Source organism: Dipodomys merriami, unplaced genomic scaffold (genome assembly GCF_024711535.1).
Source record: "Dipodomys merriami isolate MVZ:Mamm:240054 unplaced genomic scaffold, mDipMer1.0.p SCAF_37, whole genome shotgun sequence".
Classification (NCBI taxonomy): Eukaryota; Metazoa; Chordata; class Mammalia; order Rodentia; family Heteromyidae; genus Dipodomys; species Dipodomys merriami.
The window spans coordinates 13897124-13922179 of NW_027205270.1; the positions used below are offsets into that span (position 1 = coordinate 13897124).

Here is a 25056-nt window from a genome sequence, read left to right on the forward strand (position 1 = left end):
GAGTGCTTTTTAAGTTGCTGATTAAATTGTTGGGGGGACCGTGGAGGGGGGGAGGAAGAAGTCAGCTTCTGATCTGAGAATTAACAATGCAGTTGAGTAAGCAGAGTTCCCAGGGAAGGTGAAGTAGAAATAAAAGGGAGTATGCATGTTGGCATTAAATAAACTCCTATGTCAGTCAAAGGTAGGACTGGTATCTTTACTGGAACTTTATACTGGAACTTTTTTTTTCAATATTAATCTTTATTTTTTATTTTTTATTGTGAAAATACTGTACAGAGGGCTTACAATTACATGGACAAGATAATGAGTGCATTTCTTTTCTTTTCTTTTTTTGGGGGAGGGTCCGGTCGTGGGGCCTGAACTCTGGGCCTGGGCACTGTCCCTCAGCTCTTCAGCTCAAGGCTAGCGCTCTACCACTTGAGCCACAGCACCACTCCTGGCTTTTTTCTTTTTGCTAATGTGATGCTGAGGAATAGAACCCAGGGCCTCATGCATGCAAGGCAAGCGCTCTACCACTGAGCCACCTTCCCAGCCCCATGAGTACATTTCTTATCAAGCATTGTAGACTCCTCTTTTGTTTCCCCTTCCCATCCCTTCCCATCCTCCCCCCGCCCCCTGGAATTTTTACTAAACAGTGAAACAGTCCCTCTGTGTTAACACAGTGGCCATTAGCCACATGTGGCTACTGAATATTTGAAATATGGTTAGTCCAATGAAAGAACTAAAAAAAATTTTTCTTTGGGTCCGGTCATGGGGCCTGAACTCTGGGCCTGGGCGCTATCCCTCAGCTCTTCAGCTCAAGGCTAGCACTCTACCACTTGAGCCACAGCACCACTTCCAGCTTTTTTTTTTCTGCTTATGTGGTACTGAGGAATCAAACCCAGGGCCTCATGCATGCAAGGCAAGCACTCTACCACTGAGCCACCTTCCCTGCCCCCAGAACTAAAATTTTAACTTCAATTTTAAATTAAATATCTACACAGGGCTGATGCTTACTATACTGAACAGTAGTATAGGCTCGGTTCAAGAAGGTTTCAATAGTTAAATAAAACTTTTGTTACCTGCAGAAAAGGAAGACTTGAAAGCTGATAATAAATAAAGGTGATCAGGAGACAAACAAGCATGAATAAGTTGTGCTCAACTCACATGAGGGTGGGACAGTGTTGAGTGACAGGATGGTGGAGCGGACAGTTATTGGTACTACATTGACAAGCAGCTTCCAAAATTGTCCACAGAATCACTTCAGCTGCATGTGGGGCAGCTGAGAGTTCTGATTTGAGCTGTAAGTAATGGAAAATCATTGATCACTTCTGATGAATGGATAATATTAATTCTTATTTTATGTTAGGCATTATGTTGAATGCCTTACATATGTCATTTGATTCTTAACAACTTTTTTTTTAGGAAAAAAAAGTAAAAGGGAAAGGTAACTAAATTTATTAAGATCTTTGGAGAAAGAAGTTGGAACAAGAATAGATTTGTCTGTTTGGAAATGAAAGGACTGAGGAAGAATAAAACAGCTTAAAGAAACTAACTGAAAGTCTTCCATACTTTGAGGTAGGTCAGATCCTTTCTGGCTCTAATGGGGGAGTGAGAGAGTTGAAAGAGAGGGAAGGAAGACCTGGACAGGGAGGAATTCAGTCAGCAGACTCCAGGGCTGTCTTGGGAAGGGAGAAAAGACTCTTGTTCTTTTTGGGTACCTGGGAAAGTTCACAAAATGAATTGTGGACAGAACATCTTTGAAGGGAATGATAAGGTGGATGGAGCTGGATTTAAAAAAAAAATCTAAGTGAAACAAGGATTAAATCATCTGTCAAGAATGCAAAATGGGGTGAGCAGGGAGGCAAAAGATCTATAATAGGTTGGCTGAGGTTGTCCTTATCAGCACCACAATTTATCACATGGTTATTATGGACAGTTAGAGAAATTATTGCATTTACTCTATCTTACAATATGGTGTGGTATTATTCAATCCAATTGTTTCCAAAATATGTTTCTTAAGTTTTAGCCAAGATTTATTTTAGTGTAACATTTACAGTAGGGAAATGGGTTCCTATAGGTAGCTTTTATACTTTCTGAGCTGGGTAAATTATATAATGATATTTTTTCTAGCAACTCCTAACACTTAGACAGTGGTTCTGGTTGGCTAAAATGGGTGAAGCCTACCCAAAACCTCAGGAAAACTTCAGAACTTTCCTTCTTCAAACAAACATTTAGTTCCCAGAATTTACTTTTTCAAATGAGAAGGCAGGTTTAGATATAGCCTCCTGTATCTCCTATGGAATAGCTTAACATAAACAAGGTGGTTACAGGCTAGGTGCTGGTAGCTCACATCTGTAATCCTAGCTACTCAGTAGTCTCAGGAGGCTGAGATCTGGAGAACTGACGTGTGAAGCAAGTGGGCCCACAGAAAAGTCCTCAAGACTCTATCCCCAATTAACCACCACAATACTGGACTGGAGGAGGTCTTGAGTGATACAGTATAATTCCCAAGGAGGCAAACAAACAGGGCTAGAGTAAAGGCAAAGTAAAAAGGGCTAGAGTACCTGCCTAGCAAGCATATAGCCCAGAGCTCAAAGTCCAGTATCGCCCCCAAAACTAACCAAAACCAAAACAATGTTAAGCATTATCTCATGCTTATAAGCACAATAAAAGATGTTCCAACTGTCTACAACAGCTTCTCCCTAATAGCCACATTTGCTATTTCCCTCAATACAGTTATTATAGGCAGTCAGACATATTATCTCATTTAGTCCACCTAATATAGTTCATTCCAGTTGTTTCCAAATTATTATAAGGGGTATTAAGGATCAAAAAGGCTATCACCTTAATTAAATGGGAAGAGGGAGAAAAACATTGCCTATCAAGGCAGTGATAGCATTCCAGGCAAGAAGCTGATGGCATGGGCCTGCCTTCAAGATTTTATGTAAGCAGTTGCAGACAAAAAAGTAAAATACCATTTCAGTGGTGTAAAACCAAACGAAAAAAAATCCCAATTCATGTAGGTCAAAATAGGTAGATGAATTAGCAGTGGAGGTAAGATGGAGATTACAATAATGTGATGGTGGCAGGGACCCCACCCTCTAAGCATCCATGTGAACTGAGACCATCAGGAAGAGAAAGGTGTTCGTTTCCCAGGTCTGGGAAAGGGCAGGTGCAGAGGATATAAGATAAGAATTAGCTAGACTCCAAGTTAACCAAGGCATGAACTTTGGGAGTAAAGCTAAGGTTAGAGGCACGGCACTAAACCAGGGCAAGGATCTGTGCAAAGGGACCCGTCCTCGAAGTTGCCAGGCACGCGGTCCCGGGGCAAGGCGACCAGTCAAAGACTTCCAGGCTGACGGGGAGGAGTTCTAAGCTGAGGGGAGTGTGGCCTCCTGGGTGTCCCAAGCGCCAAGGTGGCACAGACCGCCTGCGGAGCCCGCCAGGACGGGCCAGCAGCTTCCAAACTCATCCTGAGAATCACCCTGGCCTCCAAACAGCGCGTACCCCCCCCCCCCCCGCCCCATATCTCCCGCCCCCGGAGGAGCCTGGCTGGCTCTTGCATCCGGGGAGGCGGGTTCTTCTACCCAAACTTCTGAATGTCGTACTTTTTTCTTGGAGAGCGAAGCGGGAGACGTCAGAAGCCGAGGCCAGGGTGAAGTCCTATGGAGAATATCCCTTTTAATTTCCGCCTTCTTCCCCCCCCGGCCCCGCCTCACGGCTCTCCCGAAACATCACTCTTCTGGGTAGGCTTTCCAAGTCACCTCCCCCTCCAACAGCGAACCCATTGGTTTGGCCCCGACACACAGATTGGCTGGAGGTTTACGCCTCGGCCAGCGATTGGACGACGCTACTTTCTTACCTATTCACCGCGCCTATTGGTTCGCCTTCCCCGTTTCTGGGCGAGTGGCCGGGGACGGTTTCCACCCCCTTGTTTACGGGCCGCGTAGTGGTGGCGCTCTCGGAGAGCTGAGGGTGTCTCCAAAGTTCCCTGTTTAGTAACTTGGACCAATCGGGTCCCCGCTCCACCTTCGGCCTCTCCCTCTCACGCCTGCCCCGTGGTACGGCCCACACCTAAAGCGCCGCGGCGCGTGCGGACGCCGGCTGCGTCTTTCCGCCGGCGCTCGCCGGGCTGCTCCCCTCCTTTTGGGGGCGCTTTTGGTACGGCCCGCTCCGCCACCTTCCTTCGCTGGGGAGGCTGACCCCCTCCCAGTTGGCGGCTCTTGGTGCCGCCCGGGAGAACCAGGTCATCGGCCAGTTCCCGTGAAAACAAAAACAATCGGCGGCGCCGCCGCCGGCACCCGAACGCGGCGGGCCGAGGCCAGGGACGCGGCGCCTGGTGGGTTTGGGTGGGCGAGCGGGTGCGGGAGCAGCGGCGGGAGGCCGGGGTGCCATGGGGCAGGTGGGCACGGGCTGCGCGGGGCTCCCCCGGCGCCGGGGCTAGCGCGCCCGCCGCCTCAGCCGTCCTCGCCGCCCGCCTGGGGGACGAGGAGCAGGAAGCGGCCCCGGCGGGGCCCGGGCCGAACGGCTGCGGATACCCGGGCGCCGGAGAGCCGAGCGCCGCCGCCTCCGGCATGGATCAGTGCGTGACGGTGGAGCGCGAGCTGGAGAAGGTGCTGCACAAGTTCTCGGGCTACGGGCAGCTGTGCGAACGCGGCCTGGAGGAGCTCATCGACTACACCGGCGGCCTCAAGCACGAGATCCTGCAGAGCCACGGTGAGGAGGCCGGGTGGGCGCGCGGCCCTTCGCGGCCCCGCAGGCGGGAGCCCCTCGTCCGGACGTCCTCGTGCCTCAGGGCCGGGCCCCTGCTCCCCGAGGCCCGGAGAACCCCAGGCCCGGGTTGGCTGGCCCTCCTCGCGCTTGGTTCACCTCGCGCCCCGGGCCACCTGGCCATTAATTCAGAGTGTCCCAAGCCGGCTTCAGTGTGCCTGGCGGGCCGCCCTACTCCCCCCCCCCCCCGCACCTGCAAACTGCCGCCTTCCCCCCCACTCGGCCTGGGGGCGTCTAAGGTGGTCGGTCCTGTGAGCCGCGGGGGCTAGGAGTTGGCGTGGGAGCCAAGGGTCCGAGTGATGCAGGGAATCAGTGCAGGAAGCCCGGAGAAGCCGTTAGGTCCTTGGCTCCAGAACTTCCTAAATGTGTTTGTTAGAAAGTTGAGGGTTGTTCTCAGCTATGGGCAACTTCATAATTTGGTAGATGTGTAGGAGCTCTTTTGAACTCCTCAGTGATGCTGACCGGATTACCAGGAAACCAGTTGAGTCAAACCATTCAGTTCTCCCTGTGTCGCCACCAGTGAGGCAGAGGAAGCAGTTGGCCCACAAATCATAGTTACTTGCCTTACCTGATCCGGTTTGTACTTGTTTTTCCTTTAGAAAACTCTTTTTCCATAGAAAATGTGCCCAGATTGTTGCCCTAGACCCTAGGGACAGATATTTTGTCAGAGTTAATTGTGGAAGCTGGTTGAGGTTTGTGTTTTTGGGGGTGTGTGTGTGTGTGTGTGTGTGTGTGTGTGTGTGTGTGTGTGTGTGTGTGTGTGTGTGTGTGTGTGTGTGTGTGTGTGTGTGTGTGTGTGTGTGTGTGTGTGTGTGCCTGTCTGCGCCTGTCTGTCTGTGTCCATCTGTGTGTGTCTGTGTCCCAGGGTTTGAACACAGGGCCTGGGAGCTGTCCCTGAGCTTTTGCCTTCTTACCTGTGGGCTAGATTTAGGTAAGGAAGGGGAGGTTTGATTGCTCTGGAGAAACGCAGATTTTTTTTTTTTTTTGCAGGTGAGTTTGAGGCAGTGGAATCAGTTGAGATTCTTTCTTCTGATGCTTTGCTTTACTTTTCTACTGCTGCTTTGCTTTGCTTTGCCCATACTGACTTTGAGTTGAGGCTGAGTGCTTGTCTATGGTAAAGGAGTCTTATTCTGGACACCACAATCACTTTGGAACTCTGGATGAAGCAAACCCTCCACCATGGTGCTTAAAAATATGAACATGGAAAACCACTTGTATTATAGTAAGAGTTACCTTATAAATATACGGAAAAAAGACAGGTGTTGATGAAACAGAGCTTGTATCATGTGAAAAGAAATTTAAGTTGGTGATGGTACAGTTAGTTGGCACAAATGGGGAAGTAAGTTGGTCTGGGAGGGAATCCTGGGAAGATCGGTGCATTTGGTTTTAGACTCATAGGTTGAAGTGGAAGAGTTTCATGAAGATGGAATCAAGATCTTCAGAGACAATGGGTTTGTTCTGTGACCTCATTTCTGAGAGGACCATGAGAATCACTTAAGACACCAGGAGAAAAGACTTTGGGGTCTAACCACAACTTTGAACTCTCCTTAGAGAATGGAAGTAGAAAGAGCCAGGTAGAAAAAAGGGCTTGCTCAGGTGTTTTTTGGCTATTTGGGTGGGAGTCAGTAATCCTTTGTAGAGTTGTTAGACCAGATTATTGATGGTTAAGAAGTATGTGATGCATACTTACATAAAAGGAAACCCAATGCAGTGGTGAAAACATTCCCTCCTCTTAGAAGAAATCTGTGGCTTACTAGAATGAATGAATGAATGAATGAATGAATGAAAGATGTCTCTTAGCTTTCCCATTTGAGGGCCAGATTGGAGATTAAGGGGTTGGACAAGCAGGGTTTAAGAAGGAGAATGAAGTATCCCCATGAGAGAGAGGACATTGGAAGAGGGACTTGTGTGATTGTGAGCTTTGTTTTGGGTAATGTAGGTCCAGCCCAGGAGGATAAAATGGTAGTGAGAAATTGCCAAAGCAGGAATTTTATTTAGACTTCTTGGTTTGATATAGGGAACTTTTTCTAGGAATTTATGGTGAGAGCAGTATTAGCCACATAGTCTGAACAGAACAGCCTGAGTTGGTGAATTGTTTGTTCTCTGACTTTCAACCTGTTTTTTTTTAACCTTCTTGCTTAATAAATTTCTAGTTTGCCATGACATCTCTTTGATTTCCTTTAATTCTTTAATTAGGATTAAGTGATTAAAGGTAGTTATTAAACATGAAAGCAAACAAATATCACAAGTACTGGGTTTGGCTTCTACAATAAAAATCTTTTGGTATCCTTTTGTGTGATGATGTATTTGAATTATGGTATTTTCAAACAGCTAATTTCTCTATTTTTTGCCAGTCCTGGGGCTTGAACTCAGGGCCTGGGTGCTGTCCTTAAGCCTCTTTGTGGTCAAGGCTAGTGCTTTCCACTTGAGCTACAGTGCCACTTCCTGCTTTTTCTGCATAGTTTATTAGAGATCAGAGTCTCATGGACTTTCCTGCCTAGTTTGGCTTTGAACCGAAATCCTCAGATCTCAGGAGTAGCTAGGATTACAGGTGTGAGCCACTTGCACCTGGCTTCAAACAGCTGATTTCTAAATTAAAGTAATCTGTAGGTAATATGGTAAATATTACATTGAATCCCAAAAATACCATTATCAGCAGTATATTGACTGAAAATTGATTTTGTTGTTGTTGTTGTTATTGTCAGTATTGGAGTTTGAACTCAGACCCTCAGCTTGCTTAGCTTGCTTAGCTTGCTTACTCAGCTAGCATGCTAGGCTGACATTCTTCTACTTGAGCCACAGCTCTAGCTTGACTTTTTACTGGTTATGTTGGAGATTAATCTTCTGCCCAGGCTCTCTTTGAATTTTAGTCCTCTAGATTGCAACCTCTTGCATGGCTAGGATTACAGGGATGAGTCACCAGTAGATCCTTAGGGATCCTTATATTTTTGAGTACAGTTTGAAAGTTTGTAATGGTCTCTGGCCTTACTTAAATGAACTTTAGTTAGTAAGTCCCTTGTAAGTTGTGAACATTGCCCTGAGGGCCCGTAACCTAGGATTGTTTCGCTGGCTTCTCTGATCTTTTTTTTTTTTTTTTTTTTTGGTCGGTAGTGGGGCTTGAACTCTGGGCCTGGGTGCTGTCCCTCAGCTCTTCAGCTCAAGGCAAGCGCTATACCACTTGAGCTACAGCGCCACTTCTGATCCTTTTTTGAAATGAAAATTTCTTAAGACTTAAACTTTGGAGAATCGTGGTTGAGGTAGGATAGTCACTCCTGCTTAATGAATTAGTTTATGCTCTGCTACTTTACCCATTCCTGGGAGAAAGAAAAAGGAATGAAAACAAAACCCCAGTAATCTGGTGCTCAACTTGAAATCCTCCTCATTGCTTGGATTACAGATGTGTAATTGCTGTGGATTACAGATTACCTTGCCTGACTCAGTCTACTTTTTTTTTTTTTTAAAGGAGTGTCAGGCCTCTGGTAAATGAAAAACATTGGAGTGTAAGACTGAGAAGGTTGGGCAACGTGCAGAAATTGGGAGAGGTTATGGAGAACTAAGAGATTAGAAGAGTTCTGCTGAGGCCAGATTGGTTCCTCTTCCTACAGATGGACCTAAGGCTTTCCCTTTGTGCCCTTGGAAATGCCTTAGGTAGGAGATGGACATAGGAGGATTGGGGAGTGGTTCAGAGGCTGCTGTGAGGCTCAGAGAAAGGAGATAGATTATTTTGCTTGAATTTGGGGTACTCCTATTTTACCAGCTGAGGGGAGAGGAAGCACTTGTGTCATTTAGAGTGCCAGCTTTCAATGGTTGCTTCCCTGTATGTGTGAAATTTGGTCTGGTGTAAGATTCAATGTGATGGTGCTGGTTGGTGCTGGTAACCCGCATGCCCTTGATTTAATGTGGATAATGTAGTAGTGCTTCTCAAAATTCACTCACACATGTGCACTTTTAATTTTTCAGATGGATTCATGATTTTACTTAAGTAGGTTTGTCTTCACTGTAGATACTTTTATTTATGAAGTCATTGATGGTGTTAGATATAATAAACTGTCTACTAAAAATAATTTAGGGGCTGGGAATATGGCTTAGTGGTAGAGTGCTTGCCTAAGATGCATGAAGCCCTGGGTTTGATTTCTTAGTACCACATAAGCAGAAAAAATTGGAAGTGGGGTTGTGGCTCAAGTGGTAGAGCTCTAGCCTTCAGCAAAAGAAGCTCAGGGACAGTCCCTAGACCCTGAGTTTAACCTCCAGGTCTGGCAAAAAAAAAAAAAAAAAAAAGTTAAAACAATAATAATTTAGGGCTAGGGAAGTAACTCAGTGATAGAGTCATTTGCCTGGCAGGTACAAGTTCCTGGTTCTATCTCCTGAAAACAAAAACAAAAACAAAAAGTAATTTCTAGTAGCTATTGAAATACTAGTTTATGTACTAACTAAAATTATTCATATCAGTGGTATGGGAACTATTTTGGTTTTGATGCCATTTAGCATTCATTTCTCTATTGGAAAATAAAAGTTATTTCTGATTAACACTTATGTGATGGGAGAACAGAATAGAAATACAAATCTTGATTACTGATATTTTAGCTCACATTTGGTAAAATGTGAGGCTGAGACAACTAGATAATAGTTTGACAGCATATTTAAAGTATAGTTAGGGGGGAATAACACTATTTAAAAGGAAATGTACTGGCTGGGAAGGTAGCTCAGTGGTAGAGTGTTTGCCTTGCATGCATGAGGCCCTGGGTTCGATTCCTCAGCACCACATAAGCAGAAAAAAAAAGCCGGAAGTGGCACTGTGGCTCAAATGGTAGAGTGCTAGCCTTAAGCTGAAGAGCTGAGGGACAGCGCCCAGGCCCAGAGTTCAGACCCCATGACCGGACCCCCCCCCCAAAAAAAAGAAATGTACTCATTAACTTATGTAACTGTAACCCCTTTGTATATCACTTTTACAATGAAACTTAAAAAAAAAAGTGTAATTGGGAAAGGTGTGTGTGTGTGGTGGGGAGTAATTTATGTGTTGTAGATTGGAACCCTTGAACTTGGTAGGCAAGCCATGTACCCTGAGCTGCATAGCCCAACCCATCCCTTAAAAGTTCTGAAGCGCTTGTGCTCTCCAGAAATGACACCCAAGGAATTTTCTAAATTTAAATTGTTTATTTTGAGTAAATAATACATTTGACTGCTTTCAGTTCAAACAATAAAAAAGGATACTTGGAGCTGGGTACCAGTGGCTCATGCCTGTAATTCTGGCTACTCAGGAGGCTGAGATCTGAGGATTGTTGTTTGAAGCCAGCCTAGGCAGGAGAGTCTGTGAGACTCTTTATCTCCAATTAACCACCAGAAAACCAGAAGTCGCACTATGGATCAAAGTGGAAGAGGACTAGCTTTGAGTGAAAAAGTTCTGGGACAGTGCCCATGCCCTGAATTCAAGCCCCAGGACTGATCACCCACCCCCCACCCAAAAAAAAAAAAAAAAAAAAAAAAGAAAAAGAAAGAGGATTCCTGGCACAAGTCACCCTCCCTCTTGTTCCTGGACCACTTAGTTGCTTACTTCACAAAGGATTATTAAGTTTTTAAGTGAATAACAGTTTTCTATCTACATTTAACATCTAGTGTGGAAAGTAGCATGTAAGTAGGCCATAAATAAAAGTTTGGGTGGATGGGTGTAACCATTGTTCAAATAAAGAATAGATGGGTTGGGTTACCAAGGGATTTGGACTATTTTAGGAGGAAAAATAGAGCTGGAGAATGTAACTCGGTTGTAGAATGCTTCCTTAGCATGTCAGAGACCCTGGGTTCCATCTATAAATAACACCTATAAATGAATGAACGAATGGGGAAAATGATCACTTGTTCATTTTTTTAAAAAAAGCAGTGGCAGTTTTGTTCCATATATCATGATTTAGTTTTAGTATTATCTCACTTTACAAGTTGGTTAAAGACACTGCCATCTGGGGGAGTGATGAACACATATACTGGCTTGTAAGAACTTTTTGGTGTGGGTATGTGGCGTTAGCTTTAGTAGTAAAAATGCCCCTTCCCCCCTTTTTTTTTTGGTTGGGGGCTTGAACTCTGGGCCTGGGTTCTGTCCCTTAACTCTTCAGCTCAAGGCTATTATTGCTCTGCCACTTGAGCCAAAGCGCCACTTCCGGTTTTCAAAGCCAGCACAGGCTGGCTTTGAACCACAATCCTCAGATCTCAGCCTCCTGAGTAGCTAGGATTACAGGTGTGAGCCACCAGTGCCCCACTGTAAAAACTCATTTAAACCATGACATTTTTCCTTCCTTCCTTCCTTCCTTCCTTCCTTCCTTCCTTCCTTCCTTCCTTCTTTCCTTCCTCTTTTATTCTTTCTTTCATTCTTTCTCTCTTTCTCTCTTCCTTTCTCTTCCTTTCTTTCCTCTCTCTCAGTGTCAGGGTTCTTTAAAAGTTTGAGAGTAGTATAAGAGAAGATAAGCAAGTGAGCATGAAAGACAAATCAAATTATAGAGGTCACATTTGAAGCTCATGTATATACTGTAATGCAGTAGACAGAAGCCAGAGGTTGAGGGTCTAGAGTGTTTAGACATAGGCATCTAATTTGAGTTGTATGCATCACACATGTTGCAAATGATATGTATTTGTGTATCTGTGTTCTCTCTGTTCTCCAGGGCATGCCAGTGTTGAATATATATTTTGTTGAGTGCAAATAAAAGAATCAGGGTTTGCTAGACTTAAGTTCAGCTTTATTCTTGGTATACTTGGAGTAGATAAGCTAGCCTGGCCCTTTCTCGTTTGTCAACCAAACTCATGTTTAGTACTAACAAGATAGGAGTTGTAAGAATGACTACATTTTAGGCAAATAAATACAGTTTATAAGTTCATTGACCAGTCTGGGAAGTAGTAAGTAGATCAGAAATTAAAGTTTGTGTGGATAACCATAGCCATAGTTCACATACTCTGAAATTAGAATAAATGGGCTGTCAAGCAACTTGGTCTATTTTAGGTGGTGATTATAAGTCATTGTGTTGCCAGTTGGGTTTTGAAATAGATTTAACTTCTGCTAGCTAGCCATTCTAGACTCATTTAGGGGGGAAGTCTTTAAAAAAATTAAACATTATTTGTTTAGATTATTATATTATTTAGGAATGCAGGTGACATAGTAGTTATAATTAAAATGGAATCTGTTGACATAGAACTAAATAGGCTGACATTAAGCCAGGCTGGCACCAGAGGCACAAAGGATTTCACCAAGACTTGCTTGTCTTTCTCTGTCATCAGTACTTTTTGGTTGATTGTGTTCTCAGAGTTTTCTCCAGTGAAGACTAACATGGTGTTTTCCCTGCATTTCCAACACAGTTTCCTAGGCATGTTTTTATAATTGCCTTGTTTGGGGCTTATGCCTCTCATTGAATCAGTAACTGGACCCCAAGTTATGGAGTCTTCTGGCCACCTGGCCAATCTGTCGGATTTAGGGTTATTTCTCGGGGTAAGAGGAGACAGTTCTAGAATTTGGCCCCTGACAGAAATATCATGTCTATTATAATGGAACAGCTACAACTTACATCAGTAACAGTGTGCCCTGGGGAGTGTTTGTGAGTAGCCCAATCTCAGCTGTTGCCTTGCATCCTAAAATGTTCCTATAATTCATAGTTAATATGAGTTAATCAGTGAATATATCTTGGTTTGTGTCACTTTGGGAATTAATTTGAAATGGCTTTAATGCTTGACATAATAAAGTTGTTTTCCTAAGGCTATTTTGTTTATAAGTAGGTGTGTGTGTGTGTGTGTGTGTGTGTGTGTGTCTCCTGTGGCTTGAACTCAGGACATAGGTGCTGTCCCTGAGCTTTTTTTTTTAACACTCAATACACATTTATTGTTGTTGTTCTCCTGAGATTTTTACCTAAGGCCAGTGCTTTTTAAAAAAAAAATTAATTTTATTGTAAAAGTGATGTACAGAGGGGTTACAGTTATATAAGTAAGGTAATGAGTAGGTTTCTCCTTGAATAGTGTTACCCCCTTCCTAGTTTTCTCCTGCTTTCCCTCCCACAAGGCTAGCATTTTACCACTGGAACCACAGCACCACGTGTGTGGGGAGGGGGGCGGTTAATTGGAGATAAGAGTCTCATGGACTTTCCTTCTTGGGCTGGCTTTGAACTGTAACTCTCAGATCTCAGCCTCTAGAGTTATAGGTATGAGGCACTAGATCCAGCACTATTACATAGCTTTTAATTCTGGACAATAATATTGGTGAAGGAGAAACTCATGAATACTTCTGTGATCCTGTCATTCTAGAGTTAGAAAAATGACTGTTTTTTCCGTGTTTCTGTCTTGTTAGGATAGTAAAAATGGTATCAGGAGATGATTCACTTAGGATGTGAGAATGGGCTTGTTTTTAGTTGAGGGTCTCCTCTTTTACTGTAAGGCCTTTGGGGGTCTTTGTAAATGACAACTAAATTTAGGGAGAATTGTGGAGGAACCTGACTCCACATTTTGTATTTGGAATCCCTGGCAGTTACAAAGCTGATAAATACTGGGGAGATACTACTCTCTCTCCAGACATTTGCAGACCCTCAGATTTTGTAGAAGAGTAGCAGAAACTCAGGTCCTTCCCTTTAGATTAGACATTAGTGCAGTACTTGAACAAACAGATACTGGACGACTTGACAGGTGTTGAGGCTTTTAGAAATGTACTTCCACCCTGTTTGCATTTGGTGATTGTATGCTTGAGTGTAGACTGGTTTTTAATCCTTGAGAGGCAGTGTGGCTTATTACCAAGACTTTCTCTATTTAAGATTGGGATCTGGATGGTGATTCTTTTCCTGGAGCATTGTTAGGCTCCGCATTTTCTCTGAGTTTTCTTTTCTTCCTTCCTTTCTTTCTTTCTTTCTTTTTTTTTTTCTTTCTTTTTTTTGTTGTTGTTAGGCTTGAACTCTGGGCTTGGGCACTGTCCCTCGGCTCTTCAGCTCAAGGTGAGCGCTCTACCACTTGAACCACAGTGCCACTTCTGTTTTTCTGGTGATTTATTGGAGATTAAAGTCTCATGGCTTTTCCTGTGTGGGCTGGCTTTGAACCACAATCCTTAGCTCTCAGCCTTCTAAGTAGCCAAGATTACAGGCGTGATCCACTGGCACCCAGCTTCTGAGTTTTCTATATTGTGTTATCCACATAGGCTTAGTATCATTGAATTATTGATGTATGAAGACTTTGGGGCAGAGATTTCTTTTAAAAGAAACATTATACTTGGCCCTGGACTTCCAGGAACTTGGAAGCTATTTAAGAAGATGTGCCTCCAGTTGTGGAATAGTGAGTAGTTGGCCCTCTGTATAAATGAGTTCTTATGTATTTGTGGGTCTGTGTCATTGTGGTTCCCTCCAATGGTCGATTGAAAATATCTGTGGGGGAAAAATTACATCTGTATTGAACATGCTAATTACATTTATAATATTTTGAGTATTAGAAATAATCTAAGATGAGTTAATGTATGGGAGAGGATGAGTGTAGGTTATATGCGTATACTTTGCCAATTTATATGGACTTGAGAGACCACAGATTTAGGTATCCAGTAAGGGGTCTTGAGTTGATACAAGTTTGAGCCCTTAGTCTGCCAGTTGACTGGTTCTACGGACTTGTTTAGCCTGTTTTTCCCTCAGGAAACTGATAGGTAACACATGTAAATGAGTTACGGGAATGAAGTGCATAATAGGTATGAACTGTCTTTGAAATCTTTAGAAGAAGGTGCATTTATTATTTATAAGGTTTGTGCCTTTAAGCAGTGGTAGTCACTGTTTTTTTTTTTTTTGTCTTTCTATTCTGCTCATGTCTTTTTTTTTAAATATATTTTTATTGTGAAAATACTGTACAGAGGGGTTACAATTACATGGGCAAGATAATGAGTACATTTCTTATCAAGCATTGTAGCCTCCTACTTCCCTTCCCATCCCTTCGTATCCTCCCCCTCCCTCCCACCCCGTCCCCCCCACCAAAGTTGTAAAGTTCGTTTTTTGACATAACGACTTGTACATCTCATTGTTGCAATGGGTCCTCCTGTATCCCTGTTTTAACAATTTGTTTTTTCCCTTCCCCTCCACATATACCAACATCATATATAGTGAAAGCAGGGGTTACACTGTGGGGGAGGGACATACAAGGCAACAAAGACATAATCTTATAAATATGTTATAAACAATCCCATGAAAGATCTCTCTCTCTCTCTCTCTCTCTCTCTCTCTCTCTCTCTTTTTTGTCAGTCATGGAGCTTGAGCTCTAGGCCTGGGAGCTGTCCCTGAACAATTCAGCTCACGGCTCATGCTCTACCACTTGAGGGTAGGCACTGTTTTACTTAAGATAATTTGGTTGTAGTTAGGTGTCCTTATTACTGATTTGTGATAAATATTATCCTATGCTCAATGGTTGGTTTAACATTGTAAAGAATACTGGAAAGATTAAGAAACAGAGTACTCAAAGAACTTAAGGTAGTTGGAAAAACCAGGTGAACCTCTGAAAGAGGACTAACCAAGGCCATATAACCAGAAATTTAAAAAACAACAACAAATACTAGTAAAAAAGGAGACCTTAGAAACAACTGCAGTGGGGAGTATTATTTCAGTCAAAATTCAGGTCAGCTAGTCAGTAGTTACTAATTGCTCATTGTGGTGGGAATAGGTTAAATCTTGAAATTATAAATGATACGTTTGTAAGAACTTTGTATCTAATTAGGTCCAGATTTGAATCAAACACAAATATATAGGTCAAATACTGAGTGAGTAGCACAGCAAACCAGTAGGGATAGTTTTGGGATAGAAGAGACTTCCTACTTCTAGGAAGTGGTTTTTCTTTTCTTTTCTTTTTTTTTGTGGGAGAGGTTACTATGAATTGAATTGAATTCATGATTTTGAGCATGCCACCAGACATGCTGTCTTCCATTAAGCTACCCCCCTCCCCAGCCCTATGGGAGAAGTTTAATAGCAGAGTTTGAAGGTAGATAGGAGGAAGAGGAAATGGAGTGTCAGGAGAGGAGGATGGCAAAAGGAAAGGTGTAGAGGAATGTCATGGTGGAGGGGGCACCATGTTGAGGGGAAATGGGGTAAAAGCATTAATACTAAATTGGAAACAGGATACCAGGGTAAGTAGTAGACTGGGAAGACAGAAATCTGATTGGTGTAGGATAGGGACAGATAGAGAGGGCTTAGGCCTGTTGTCTTGGAGACCCCTTGTCCAACAGTGGTTGAATTGGAGTGGAGAGTGAGGTTTTCTGGGAGGCCAGAAAACAAGTTAAGTATATGCCTACATCTGATGAAGTTGAGGATTGTCTTTGGGTTTGACTTTTGAAGCAGTTGAGTAGACTGTCTGAAAATGAGACTATTTTTAAAACATGTGCCTACATCTGCAAGTGTGCCTTCATAATGATTTCTCTCTCTGCAGTTCTTTCCTCGTGGACTTTGAAGCCTTTCCTTCCTTATGGCAGTGATTGGGTCAAAAGCACTATTAGTCTCTACCATGCAATTTAGCTCTTAAGTATACAATTTCTTGTTTTCTTTTTCTTTTTTCCTCATGCTTGGTTTTGAGACACAAGAAGATTGTGATCTGATGCAATGATCTTTAATAACTCTAAATCAGAACACCCATGTGTGAATCTACTGCTTTGTTCTGAAAGGTCAGAGCTTGAATGCCAAATACCATGCTTGCTTTTACTTTGCAGATTATCCCAAAAGTTTAGTTTGTTTTCAGTAGGTACCTCATCTAGAAAAAAAGATAAATGAATTCCTTTTGTTTCTTTTCCTTCCTCTGAGTAAGTCTGTTGAGCAGCTACTATGTGCAAAGTTAGCTTTTAAGAAGCCTAGTCTTAGTGGGCCATAGTTGCTACTTCTGACCATGTGAAATAGTTCTTTTCACCTTTCAAAGGTTTCTATTTGAAAATTTGAGTGTTTTGTATATGTGTATCTTGTGTCCTGTAACATTGCTGAACTAACTCGTTGTATATGTGTATCTTGTGTCCTGTAACATTGCTGAACTAACTCGATTATTCTAGAGAGCATGTGTGTACACCTGTGTGTGTGTATGTGTGTGTATACATAAAGATTCCTTGGGATTTTTACTTAGATATTGCTAGTTTCATTGCAAATGGGAACAATGATGCTATTGGATGATGGACAGGAAATATTTTTCAAGACAATGTGGGATCTGCAAACTGCTGTATATGAAAAGGCTGGCAGGGTTTCTGTTTGTTTATTATTATTGTTACAGTATTATTATTTTTTTGCAGAACTGGAGTTTGAACTCAGGGAATCACACTTGTTAGGCAGGCATTCTACACTTTGAGCCACATCCCCAGCTCCTTATGGCTAGAAGTTTTCAAGGGTATTGGTAGTACCAGTCTCCAGTTCTGACTTTGAAATTAAGATTATGTAATTTATTATGTTTATATTTATGTTATTTTTATGTTTATAATTCATTATTTTTATATTTGTTTATATCTGTAAAGTTAGTGAATTATATTCGTTAGTGAATGAACATATCTATAGCCCCAGCATGTAATGCCTGTAATTCCAAGGAGGTGGATGCAGGAAGATTGTGATTTTGAGATCAGTCTGAACCCCAGAACAAAACTTACTGAATGCCTAGCATGTACCAGTTACCATACATTGTAGAGTAATTTCCTTATCTTTGACTCGTTTTGTGGGAGTAAAGCTAGCTATTTAAAATGGCTATAAGCGAGGCATCAGTGGCTCACACCTGGAATCCTAGCTACACAGGAAACCGAAATCTGAAAATCATGGTTCAGAGCCAGCCTGGGCAGCAAAGTCTGTGAGACTCTTTTCTCCAATTAATCACCAAAAAAGCCAGAATGTGGCTCAAGTGGTACAGTGCTAGCCTTGAGCAAAAAAGCTCAAGGACAGTGCCTCCCCACCCCCTTTCCTGACCCCAAGTTCAAACCCCAGTACTGGCACAAAAATAAATAAATAAAAAATTAAAATGACTGGGGGGTGGGGGGGAGGATGGGAAGGGATGGGAAGGGGAAACAAAGGAGGAGGCTACAATGCTTGATAAGAAATGTACTCATTATCTTGCCCATGTAATTGTAACCCCTCTGTACAGTATTTTCACAATAAAAGAAAAAGAAAAATGGAAAGCATTGGAAACCGTAAAAAAAAAAAAAAATTAAAATGACTTTAAAATCCTGATCAGTAAGCACAGGGTGCAGTAGAACTAAACACTTTTCCAATATACTGTTTGTGAAACTAGTGAACATAAATCCTGAAATGCCTAGGCAGGCAAGTCCAAGGGGCATCTTGAAGGCTTAGTTAGACTTACAAAAACAGTTTAGGTTAACTCCATTCTGTTTAGTCTATTTATTTATTTATTTATTTTGGGTCCGGTCATGGGGCCTGAACTCTGGGCCTGGGCGCTGTCCCTCAGCTCTTCAGCTCAAGGCTAGCGCTCTACCACTTGAGCCACAGCGCCACTTCTGGCTTTTTTCTTTTTGCTTATGTGGTGCTGAGGAATCGAACCCAGGGCCTCATGCATGTAAGGCAAGAGCTCTACCACTGAGCCACCTTCCCAGCCCCATTCTGTTTAGTTTAATGTGGTAAATGTTTGGTTTGGAACATGAACATTATTATCACAGTTTCTAAGACTATCATACTTAAAATGTGTTGGTAGAATAAAGTACTCTTCTATCACATTGGAAGAAAAACAGATAATTGTAACGTGTACAGATCATATATATTGATTCTTTGGGTTTAGCATGTTAATTTATTATTTTTATACTTGATTAATTAAGTCATAATGAAAGTGACTGTGTAATGTGCTGTGTCTGCCAGTGATGCTAGACATATGATACATGCCTATGAGGCCACGGTCTAACATCACATCAAATGACAAAGTGGCCACTCTTGTGGCCAGCCTGCATCTTTATGGTGACTGTTAGGTCATTCCCCTGCTTGAAGGGGAAGTGAATCTAAATTTATTTCACGGAAAACCTCTCTTAGAAGCAGGTTGTGCTTTTATAGAAAGGTCAAAAGAAAATTAAAACTTTCCCATTAGAACCTAGAAGTTGGGTTTCATGTCATTCTGGTCATTTTTAGTGAGTTTTCAAACCTGTGTTTACCTTTGGCTGCGTTCCACTGAATCCATTAAAATGCATTAGTGAAATCCTTTTCTCTGAAGAGGCTTTCTCAGGGTTCTCTTTCAGGTTACTCCATTATGCTTCTTTCTCTTGTGCTTTCCAGATACAGTCATGTGTTGCTGAACAACAGGACACATTTTGAGAAATGCACCTTTGGCAAATTCATTGCTATGTAAACACTGTACATACAAACCTAATGGTATAGCTTCTTACACACCTGAGCTGTGTGGTGTGGTATATACTGTCATGTACAGGGAGCTTGCTACTGTTACATGTAAAACATGACTGTCCCTTATAGAAACTTCTTCCTTGGAGAATTCTCAGTGTTAATAGAGTAGAAGTTGAAACCAGAGAAAATTATAGATGGAGGTGATAGCACACTATATTCCAGATACCTAAGCTACTCATAGTTGAAAATGTCAGTTGGTTTCCAGGTTGATGAATGGAAATTTGGTTTGGAAATTCCAAATGACCCCTTTTTTCCTGCTTGGATCCTGCTTTTTTGTTCTTTAAACCTTTATAGTAGAAACAAATGTATCTGAGTACATAAGAAGTTACAGCTTGCTTTCTCTAAAAGTTTTTTTTTTCCTTCTTATTTACTGGGACATAATTTGCATACAAGTAATTCATCTTTTTAGATTGTATAATCCAGTGATTTCTTACTATATTCACAGACTTGTGCGCCCGTATCCATGACCTAATTCCAGAACATCTTTTCACTTCCAAAAAGAACTCCATATACATTTATAACTGTAACTCATTGTCTATTTCATCTCCCTCCATTCCCAGTTTCTGCCAGCCATTAATAACTTACGGCTCTATGGATTTGCCTATCCTAGAGATTTTATATAAATAGAATCACACCATAGGTAGCTTTTTGTTTCTGGGTTACTTGCCATTAATGTAAAGTTTTCAAGACTTTTCTATGTTGTCTTATGTTTTAGCACTTCATTTTTGTAACTAAGTAATCTATCATGTTTATACCACACTTTGTTTTCCCACTGATCAGTTAGACATTTGTGTTGGTTTTATTTGGCTGTTATGACTAATGCTAACCATTAGTATACAGGTATTGTGTGTTTTTATTTCTCTTGTCTGTATAGATGGAAGTGGAATTCCTGGGTCATATGGAAGCTATAAACTGAGGAATGCCACATTATTTTCTATTCTTCAAAATCTTGGTAGCATCATGTTTTTATTATAGCCATGTTTGTGGGTATGAAGAATACCTCACTGTAGTTTGTATTTCTGTGTGTATGTGGCGGGGGGGGGTGGTATTTGGGGTTTGAACTCAGGACCTTGTACTTGGGCCAGTCTGGACACATTTTAATTATTTGTCTGCTTGTGCTTTTGGTGTTACATATAAGAAATTTAAGGTCAATAATGCATCTGTTTTCTTACTAAAATTGGTAGTTTTTATATTTAGGTCTTTATTTCATTCCGACCTAATTTTTTGTACATGATGTGATTCTTTTCCTGTGACTATCTTATCACCATTGGTTGAATATGGAGTGAGTGAGAGAGAGAGAGAGAGAGAGAGAGTGTGTGTGTGTGTGTGTGTGTGTGTACGTACGTACGTGCACATACGCTGGTACTGGTGTTTGAACTTAGGGCCTGAGTACTTTCCTTTAGCTTTTTTGCTCAAAGCTGGTGTTCTACCACTTGCGACACAATGCCACTTTTCAGTGGTTTATTGGAGATAAGAGTAACACAGACTTTCTTGCTTGGGCTGGCTTTGAACTGCACTCCTAAGTAGCTAGCATTACAGCCACCAGTGCCCAGCTTGAATATGGCTTTGTGAACTGCTCTTTGCCCTTGCTTTCATACATAAATTCTCCTGTGTGGTGCACATTTGTGAAGTGTGCAGTTCGTAAACCCTTGCCTTCCCTTTGGAACTTGATGTTTGGTTGAGACTGATGATGGCATATATACATGAAATTAAGTGGTGTATAATTAAGTGCTAGAGGAACGGTGGGGAGAAGGAAATTACCAGGGATTGAGCAGCGGTGGTCAGTGTGGACAAAGAGCTTCATAGATGAGGTAAGGCCCCTTAGGTTATTATTCACTGCTGTGTTGTTGGTTCTAAAGGATGTATGGAATATATGGAATATGTTTGAAGAAAAAAAATGTACAATGTTTTTGAAATACTATCTCATCGTTCAGTCTAAATAATTTTGCTAGAAGTTGGGAGCATTTGATTTAAACTTGGTGTGATTATACTTAGTGACTTGAGTATATTCCAGTGTGACCACCCTGTATTGGTTTGGGTACCTTATGAAGACCACTTCTGCTTGCTGATTGTTTTTCCCCCTTACTTTTTGCAGTGGTTGTCTTAGACCCAGACTTGGTGGGTCAGAGTCCTTTTAGCCCTCATTTTTTTCCCCTTGGGACTTTAGAGAAACGATTATTCTCATGGCACTGATGGATTTCCATGTTTTAAATCTGGTGGCCAAATCTCAGTTCACATCTTGTTGACTGAGTAACGTGTTTAGTTTTTTTCCTCTCCACAATGCCATTTTCTTGTTTCCCAAATTCTGTTCTCAAGGCCTTGATTCTCTTCAGTCACTGCTTTAGTAGCTCCTTTTCTTGCTCCACTTCATCTTGCCCTTCTACCACTTCTCTGTGTCCTCTGGTGAGTTCATGTAGTCTCAGCTTTATGAGCAATAGAGATGTTGTGACTCATAAATTTTCATCACCAACCCTGACATTGCTCTTGCTCTCCACATTTGTATATTCAACAGACTCACACATCCTGAGGTGAGAATTTTGTCTCTTCATAGCCCTTCAGATCTGCTCAGCTTTTAGTCTATTTCATCTTTTTTATTTCATTACACTACTGGAGATTGAACTCAGGATCTCGCACATGTAAGGCATGAACTTTGCCACTAAACTATAATTTTGGCTATTTTGTTATTTATTTTTGAAATGGAGTCGGGCCACTTTTGCCCAGGCTGGCCTCAAATTTGTAATCTTTCTGCCTCTACCACCTGAGGATCTGGTATTACAGGTGTGTGCCACTGTACTGGGCTTCTTTTTCATCTTAATTGGAGAAAATTTCATCCTTGTAGTTGACTCAGATTATAAACCTTAGAGACAACTGTGAGTCCTTCTTTTCCTTATAGCCAGGCAGGTAATCTTAGGCTGAACTGTGATTAGCTCTAATCTGGGTTGCTGTCGTGGCATCCTAATTTACCTTCTTTTGTTCTTGCACTTCTGTCCTCAGTATGAATTACCATATTAAAACCTTATGTCATGGGGCTGGGAAGGTGGCTCAGTGGTAGAGCGCTTGCCTTGCATGCCTGAGGCCCTGGGTTCAATTCCTCAGCACCACATAAACAAAAAGAAAAAAGCCGAAAGTGGCGTTGTGGCTCAAGTGGTAGAGCGCTAGCCTTGAGCTGAAGAGCTGAGGGACAGTGCCCAGGCCCAGAGTTCAGGCCCCATGACTGGACCCCCCCCCAAAAAAAAAAAAAAAAACTTATGTCAGCCTATATGCTTTGTCTGCTCCTTTTGTCTGCAACCTTTCACTCAAAAGCAAAAACCTTTATAGAGCCAAAAAGACCCTGCAAAACTAGGATGCCATTGTCTCCTGGACCTCTTCTCCTGCTGTTTTCCTTTGCCAGAAATCTCTAGACACATTGGTCTATTTGTATATACTTCAGAAATAGAGATATTCTATTCCTCCCCTCTTCCAACCCATAATCTCCCTCTTCCTGTTTCTGAAAACAGCCTTAGTTGGTAGCCCAGGCTGCTAACCTTGAACTTGTAATCCTTCTGAGCCCTGAGGTTTCAGACATTTTGCCCCAACGTGCCCAGCTGTAAATAGAGTTTTTGTTCCTTCATCTTCACTCTTCCTTTCCCTGCTCTTCAGAGAGCCTCATGACTCTGCTTCACTTCTTCTAAGTACACTCATGTCATTCACTCAGTGAGAACTTCTGTCTGTCCATACTGTGCTTTATGATGATTGGGTCCCCCGTGTCTTTTTTTTTTTTTTCTCTCCTGCCCCCAGTCGCATGTATCTTTGGTCATACTTCATAATTTGCTTATTTGTTGTGTGCTTTATGTCATGTAGAAGGAGTGAACTTCTAGGGCAGGGATTCTTGGGCTTATTCATTCTTGAGTTCCTTTGGCCTACATCTGTTAAATCAAACTTTCTTCTGGTGTTCCTGATGTAAGTTAACGTGTGAGAATCTATGCTGCATAATACGTGGTAGGATTTCAGAAACCAAGCCTGTTGCTTTCGGTGAGGATATATGGTTTTAAGTATATGAAAATACCCTAACTTGATTTGTCTTCTCTTTCTCTTCCTTCTCTTTCTTTGCTTTTCTTGCTAGAGAGAACTGAAGTTTAGAGGTAACCCAGGGGATGTAACTATAATTCAATAGATTTATCAAGAATCTGAGTCTGGGGCTGGGAAGGTGGCTCAGTGGTAGAGCGCACGCCTTGCATGCCAGAGGCCCTGGGTTCGATTCCTCAGCACCACATAAGCAAAAAGCCGGAAGTAGCGCTGTGGCTCAAGTGTAGAGTGCTAGCCTTGAGCTGAAGAGCTGAGGGACAGCACCCAGGCCCAGAGTTCAGGCCCCATGACTGGACCCAAAAAAAAAAAAAAAAAAAAAAGAGTCTGAGTCCCCAAGACCACTCTTAAGGTTGTGGTGACTCACTAGAGGGCTTTTTTACCACCTAGCCTATACTCATACTTTGGGGCTGAAATTTACTACAGCAAAAGGAAAAAAAAAAGGTAAACATCAGTAGGGCAAAGTCCAGGAAGCCAAGAGAAAGCTTCCAGGTGTCCTTTCCTAGTGGAGTCAAACAGGACTACAACAAGTTGGGCAAGTATGAAAGACTGTTGAGATTCTTACTAGAAATGTAGCACCCTGTTTTTGTTTTTTAAATTGATGCTGGTCATTAAAATTACAGATTCATAGGAGGAAAGCTACATTGTACAACACAGTGAGCCATTCTTACCATGCAGGGAGACAGACATTCCTCCTTTTGCAGGTAGGACTCCTGGTAATATAGCAGCCTCTGGCCTCCTGCATTAACATCTTCGCATCCAAAGAGATGTGTTTTTTCCTAGGCTTTTTTATTTGGGACATAAGGTATACCTAAACTCTTTGAGTTGAATAAGTGTGTTTATTAACTTGTTTTCTCAAAAGATAACACTGCCATGGTATTATTCAAAGTCTGTGCTTCTTTCTGTTACAGTACTAAAGTGGTTTGTCTTATAGTAATTCTTTGACTTCTAAAAGTAAAGATATTTTTCTTCTTTACTAGAAAAGTAATGTATGATAGTGGGCCTCTGCTTCAAAGCGATATTGATTTTTCTTCACTTGTGTCCTTGTTTCATAGGGTCTGTTTGACACTTGTCATTTTTGGGTATGCTTTAGTAAGTAACCAATTTATTTTTTTTAATAGGCCAAGATGCTGAATTATCAGGGACTCTTTCGCTTGTTTTGACTCAGTGCTGTAGAAGAATAAAGGATACTGTTCAGAAATTAGCCTCAGACCACAAAGACATCCACAGCAGTGTGTCTCGGGTTGGAAAAGCCATTGATAAGGTAAGGAATTGAAGGAGGCTTTAGCACCCTCCTTCAGACAGAACTTTGATAACCTTAATGCTCCTCAGGTATTTTATCCTTTCATCTTTGCTTTTGGTAACATTTACAGGATCTAACTAAAGTTCTAGTTGCTATTATTTAAGAAACAAAAACAGAACCTCCTTTTATAGCTTTGTTGTTTATCCATTTGTTTGTATGACGAAGGCCCTGGTGAATAAAGTGCCTGAGAAATTTGAACTCAGTATGTGGGAGTTTGTTGATAGGAGTACATTTCTCTGTTTCCTGAGTAATTCCCTGGCTAAGGCTCTGTCTCTGTTATGGGCTGACTGGAATAACACCCTTGCATCTGTCTCTCCTGCCTCACCCTCTCTTGCTTCGGGGGCATACTGGTGCTTTTCTTCAGCTTTTTGCCTTCTGGGTTGAGTGAGTAAATTGGTTGCTAACCAGCCTGGTCAATTACTTCTTTTGAGTAATTTTTTTTTTCTTGTGACATTTCATGAATAAACAATCTTTGGCTTAGTGGATGACTCACAGCAGTTACTATTTTTAGCACTGGGCTGGTTTCACCCTTGAAGTTCATAGTCCTATTAAGAGTCTAAGAGGGGGGCTAGGAAGGTGGCTTAGCAGTAGAGTGCTTGCCCCTCA

General features: G+C 42.0%; 1 protein-coding gene across 2 annotated transcripts in view; it reads left to right on the plus strand.

Annotated features, from left to right (window-relative positions):
• Nucleotides 1–4220: 4220 nt before the first annotated feature.
• Nucleotides 4221–25056, plus strand: part of LOC138804714 (E3 ubiquitin-protein ligase RMND5A) — a 58594-nt gene continuing 37758 nt past the window's right edge. Inside the window, exons 1-2 of one of the 2 annotated variants that reach the window (XM_069989174.1) lie at nt 4221–4698; nt 24269–24411. In XM_069989174.1, the coding sequence (XP_069845275.1) occupies nt 4557–4698; nt 24269–24411 (285 nt within the window). In that variant the 5' untranslated portion in view covers nt 4221–4556. The remainder of the gene's footprint in view (nt 4699–24268; nt 24412–25056) is intronic. The other variant, XM_069989175.1, reaches the window with a different exon arrangement.